The sequence below is a fragment of the Capsicum annuum genome, chromosome 3, assembly GCF_002878395.1.
Source record: "Capsicum annuum cultivar UCD-10X-F1 chromosome 3, UCD10Xv1.1, whole genome shotgun sequence".
Lineage (NCBI taxonomy): Eukaryota > Viridiplantae > Streptophyta > Magnoliopsida > Solanales > Solanaceae > Capsicum > Capsicum annuum.
Window position 1 is genome coordinate 186,402,040 of NC_061113.1, and position 6,000 is coordinate 186,408,039.

Sequence of the window (6,000 nt, forward strand, 5' to 3'; positions counted from 1 at the left end):
CAAAATCTAATTTCGAGATGTCACACGGTGGTCAAGGCTACGAGTAGCCCCAAGCTAACCTTTTGAGCCTGCTACTAGATCTGAACCTTACTTTAAGATAATCTAATCAAGAAATAATGTTGTATTATACCAAAAACTGAATTGAATAAGCTATAGGTACTGTCTGAATAACAAATACTGAAAGTCTATAATTAAACTCGTAGTCCGACAAGCCTCTACTACTAAAGAACTAGAGAGCCATTGGGAGAGACCCCAACTGACTCGGGCTAAACTGAAAACGATAACTCAATTACTATAAAAGCTGGAAATCTGAAGAAGTAGGCCCTCAAATCATGAGGACTCACCAACTGTAGGAGCGTAAATAGAGATGCTCGAACTACTCACGCTGATGATACTGAGCACCTGAACCTACATTAAAGACAATGTAGCACATAGACATATATGTAGATCAGCACTTTGAGGATGTACTGAGTATATAGGGGTGTAATGCATAAGTAAACATCATCATAATTAGAAAGTAAATGCATGTGGATGTATATGACTCACATAAGCTTGATTATCTAAAATATCAAAATATAAAATCATGTATAACAAATCATAATTGTAAATCTAGTGAGTCATAACACTTAGTCTTATAAAAGCTTTTCTATCATTCTTTTCTTTTGAAACTCAGAAGCTTTGGGAGCTTTGGAAATCTTGGAAATTTAGGACTTAGGGACTTTGAGACTCAAGGAGTTTCTTCTAACCGACATAAATCATGTGAGCTGACATGGAGTCCAACGTCTTGCCCACGTTGGGGAGATCTGTTCTACCCTTTCCATCGGAATAGAACCTTAACTTAAGTGATCACTATCTTAGCCCACTAGTGGCAAATCAGAAACCTATGGTGGCACGTAGTTCTGGGGCATGAGACCTTAGAATAATACTCAACTCGGTGCTAAATACTACTCCCATACTTATTGCTAAAAACTTTTAGGAAATCCACCTTAAAATAGCACAAGGGTTTATAATGAAAACCAATTATATTTTTCTTTGCTTTACATCATAAATAATGTGGATTCCTATCTTAGCTTAGGTTCGAAAGATCAATCTTTCTTTAAAATCTGAATGTTTGTTTGTTAAAGCATGCTAACAATATACTCTTCATGAAATATCAAAATTCATACTTGGTTTAAATCAGATGTACTTAAATGATCACAATTTCATAATGAAGCTTAATTCTCAACAATTATCTTGGAAACACTTGAAAATATCAATTCACGATAGGAATATGCAGTTCATGATATAAATCCTCAATTCAAAGCCTAAATAGGTGGGATAAATATGCAATTCAAGGCTTAAATCACTTATATCTTCATAAACTTAAAACAAGATGCTTTGGGTATAAATCTCAACTTGAAAATCATGTAATCTTTAATAAAATTCAAGTTTTAGGGAACAAGAACAAAAGATTTGTCCATGTTCAAACCCTGCATACCTTGGATGATGAACTAGATGGACAACCTTGCTCTTGAGACTCTATTTGTGCTCTTGAATGATGGTTCTTAGAATTCTTGTGTTGGAAATCTTGAATCTTAAATTAATTTGAAAAAAGGATGGTGGAATCTTAGGATTCTTGAGGTTGATTGTTGAAGCTTAGGATTCTTGGTTGAGAGAAATCTTGAGAAATATATCACAAGATGCCTGTAATAGCCCTAAATCTTTTGTTTAGATGGAATTGGGGGCTGGGAAAAAGTCCAAAATACCCTTTTTGACTTCTGAATAAAACTGAAAAAATGTAAATGGGTCCCAATTTAATGGGCCACCGCGACGCGCCACTATCGCGATGGCTCACTGGAAACTGACGAATGGAAAATTGGGGTCCCCCGCGACGTAGATTTGTCGCTTTGTCCCACTAGATTTTGATAATTAGGACCTGAAACTTCAATGTGATGTGCCACCATCGCGGTGCCCTATAAAAATATCATTTTGGCCTTCGGCGCAACGCGCCCCTATCACGTTGGACTATTGGAATTCGACAATTGGGAAAATGGACCTTTCCGCGATGCGTCAATATCGCGGAGGTCCACTAGAAATTGACAAATGGAAATTTGGACGTCGCCGTGATGTACCTACATCGTGGTGGTCCACTAGAAAGTGACAATTATGAAATTGTCCTTCACCGCGATGTGGTGACTGCCCAGTTGGCACGCTGACAACTTAAAAATGCTCTAACTTCTTCACCGAGTGACGGATTTGGGCGAATTTGATTTCGATGGAAAGCTTATTTAATTTCCCACACAATGAAAAGTTGAAATCTAGAAAATTCTATACGAAACAAATATTAATCATTTTGGAAGACATCCCTTAACATTCTATAAATGAATTTAAGCTAGAAAAAGTTTGGGGTATTACACAAACTCTTAAATCTAAGGGGTTCAGGTTGAGTAGGTCCAAGGCGGAGTATCTGGAATGCGAGTTTAGTGACTCGATCTATGAGGATGAAGTGGTGGTGAGGTTGGATTCCCAGGATATTTCTAAGAGGGATAATTTTAAGTATCTTAGGTCTATGATTCAGGGAATGGCGAGATTGATGAGGATGTCTCTAAATGTATTAGAGAAGGTTGAATGAAATGGAGGATCGACTCGAAAGTGTTGTGTGATAAGAAGGTGCCCCTTAAGCTTAAAGGCAAATTCTATAGAGTGGCAGTCCGTCCAGCCATGCTGTATGAAGCAGAATGTTGGCCAGTCAAGAACTCGCACATTCAAAGATTGAAGGTGGCGGAAATGAGAATATTGTGTTGGATGTATGGACTTACTAGAGGGGATAGAGTTAGGAATGATATTATCCGGGAGAAGGCGGGAGTGGCTTCGGTGGAGGACAAGATGCGAGAAAGAAGGATGAGATGGTTTGTGTATATGATAAGGAGGGGCATGGATGCCCCAGTTCGTAGGTGTGAAAGGCTAGCTTTGGATGGCTTCAGGAGGAGTAAAGTTAGGCCAAAGAAATACTGGAGGGAGGTGATTAGACATGAGATGGAGCAGCTACAGCTTACTGAGGACATGACCCTAGATAGGAAGGTGTGGAGGTCGCAGATAAGGGTAGACGGCTAGTGTGAGTGTGTGAGTTGTAGAAAGGTGTTAGGAGAGCCCTTGTGTAACCGGGTTAGTAATCCTAGGATTGTATCCTTAAGTAGAAGCCTCTAGTTAGGAGAGTTTGGGTGTGGTGGGTGTCTTTGGTCTGTGAGTATATGTTACTACTAGATGGGAGTCTTTGGTCAAATTGCTCGTATTTCTCTTATTTCGTATTTCTCTGATATCTATTTTTATTATTTCTTATTTCTTATTTCTATTATGTTATCCATCCTGCTTCATGTTTCATTACGACCTTGTGTACTATTCTTTATCTTGAGTCGGGGGTCTATCGGAAACAACCTCTCTACTTCTTCGGAGGTAGCGGTATGAACTGCGTATATTTTACCCTCCCCAGACCTCATTTTGTGGAAATACGCTGGGTTTGTTGTTGTTATTAAACAAACACTTTTGAAATCATATAAACACTAAAATGTGTGTGATTTATAATTCAAGAACCCAAATTTTCAGATGAAATCTGAACATGTGATTATCATATTTTTCTCAAAACTTACATAAAGTACGGAAAATATTTAACGTATAATTTGTTTGAGAAAAAATTGAACAATTCAAGAATTGTTATATAAGATGCTTAATGAATAGAGTTTATTACTATAAATTCATCATTATAACTAATAGTTGATAAATAAGAGAAAAGTGTACTTTTTTTCTTTTTGGTCATAAATAAATGTTATTACCATATAAAAAGATAATTACACTCATTATAGCATTGGTTGAAAGCTATAAGAAGAGGAAGGGTTGATAATAGTTCTACTCCATTTCATTTTAATTGACCCTTTTACTAAAAATATTTATTTCAATTTAAATATCTTATTTGTGAAATCAAGAAAATCTTATTATAAATATTTATTTCAATTTAAATATCTTATTTGTGAAATCAAGAAAATCTTATTATGTTCTTCCATTACTATATCCATCATTAAATGACTTCATAGAGAGTATATACTCAAATTTATATTTTCAAAACATAATTAATAAGGTTAATTTGATAAAATAAAGTCCTAATAAATATTTGCTTAAGAGGAATGTCAAACCAACTAGGACCAACTATTTTGAAATGAAAGGAGTGGTAGAACATAAATATCCCCTTCTTATTAAGTGACTAAAAGTGTAATGCCATGTCAGCACGAGCCCAACAATAGAATGTTTGAGTAGTAGAATGTTTTCGGCAGTACATATAATATAATTTATATAGATAAAAAAAAAAAGAGTTGATAAATCCTTAGATTGGGCTCTGCAAATATATGATTGAGACCTCTAATTATTTGAGTATTTTCATAAACTAAATGTAAACGAAATAATTTCACAAGTTTAGTTGAAATACTACACATAGCTATCAAAGCTGTAGGACCAGCAGCAACAATAAGAAATATCTTCCTACACATACACAAAGTCCTGGGAATTTAAAGTCTATTTAGTAGCAGAATAAAATCAACTGAAATGAAGTCAGTCACAGCCTATTACTACAGACAACCTATATTCTGACATTACTTTCTTTTCATTCAGGAACACAAAGTTTCGACAATAATGGTACAACATTTCAAAGGGGATCCATAAAGTTACATCATGAAGTAACACAATTCAAACTCCCAGTTACCTAGTAATGGATTCCGTCTATCCAAATTTCAGACACTAATCCCTCGATTCATCTGTGTATCCTTGAACGCTATTCAGCTGTAGAAATCTTGTCAACGTCTCTCACCTTTCAATAGTTTAGTTGTATCCATTCTTTACATCATTATACACCAAAATCGTTTTAAAATGACCCGCTACAATGTAAGCTTCCTCAACCTGAAAATAAAGTACCAAAAATAAGAAATGTTAGCTGTGACACGCCACCTACATTACTCTTGCTTCAGTCATGAACAGTTTTCCCCCCAAGTAGCAGGACAAGGAATAAGAAAAGAAGGGAAAAGAGGGACAAGCATGATCTTTCTTTCTTTTCATTAGTCACATAATGAGTTAAGCTCATAAATGGCAGCAGGAAAACATTCTATCAAGTATGTCCCACATTACCTCTCTCTGTTACAAAATAACTCTCGATCTCCCTCGATAATACATCATACTCCAAATCATTCCCGCATACAAGAACAATGGATAAAAGAAAGCCAATATATACAATCAATAAATACTGATTTTGGAAAAAAATAAAGTCTTTCGGAATTAAAGAAGTTCCAAGGCCAAGAACCTGGAGTTTTCCCCATAGTTGACATTTGTCACATCCTACACAATCCATGATAGAGCTGCAACATGAAAATTTCATACCACATTGTTCAGTCATAAGGTAAACTACATAGTAACTACTATTTTTGAACAACATACACAAGACTGTAGAAAGAACCAAAAATCTTCTGTATGTATATGCATATGATTGAATAAATAGACGGTAGTATAAATGTACTGCTGCAGTCAACTCAAAATACAGTCATAAGGGGATTAGTGTAGCATGTATAAGCAAGGTAATAGCCTTTAGACCTTTCTTTTCTGAATTTTACGAAATTAACTTGAGAATAGTTCACTAGATAATCGAGCCAAGCTTCAAGCCAGTCCGGTCAATCGTTTCAAAGGAAGAAAATAAAGGCCGAAATTAAGATGAATATTTCAACCTGATATTCCTGAATTGCTTTTGAATTTGCTGCTTTAGCTCAGGTCCACTTTGGCTTTTCCACAGTTTAGCTTCATCAAACGGAATTGGACATGCAGCTTGCAGTTTTTGGTTGTATAATCGCTGTCGCATAAGGGACTATGCTTTAAGGTCTTCCTCAGGATTACCAGTATCATACTCAGCCCGCTCCAAGTTAGATTTTACCTGTATAGCACATAGATAACCCAAATAAATAAATGTATACAATCTTAACATTCTAGGAG

At 35.8% G+C, this 6,000-nt stretch overlaps 1 protein-coding gene across 1 annotated transcript; it reads right to left on the reverse strand.

Moving 5' to 3' along the window:
• Positions 1–4,611: 4,611 nt before the first annotated feature.
• LOC124896745 (endoplasmic reticulum oxidoreductin-1-like) lies at positions 4,612–5,964 on the reverse strand. Its single transcript, XM_047408520.1, has 3 exons — positions 5,739–5,964; positions 5,321–5,375; positions 4,612–4,923 (listed from the first exon to the last, which is right to left on the reverse strand). Exons 1-3 carry the CDS (start codon positions 5,867–5,869, stop codon positions 4,846–4,848), a joined length of 264 nt encoding a protein of 87 aa, XP_047264476.1. The 5' UTR covers positions 5,870–5,964; the 3' UTR covers positions 4,612–4,845.
• Positions 5,965–6,000: the final 36 nt, after the last annotated feature.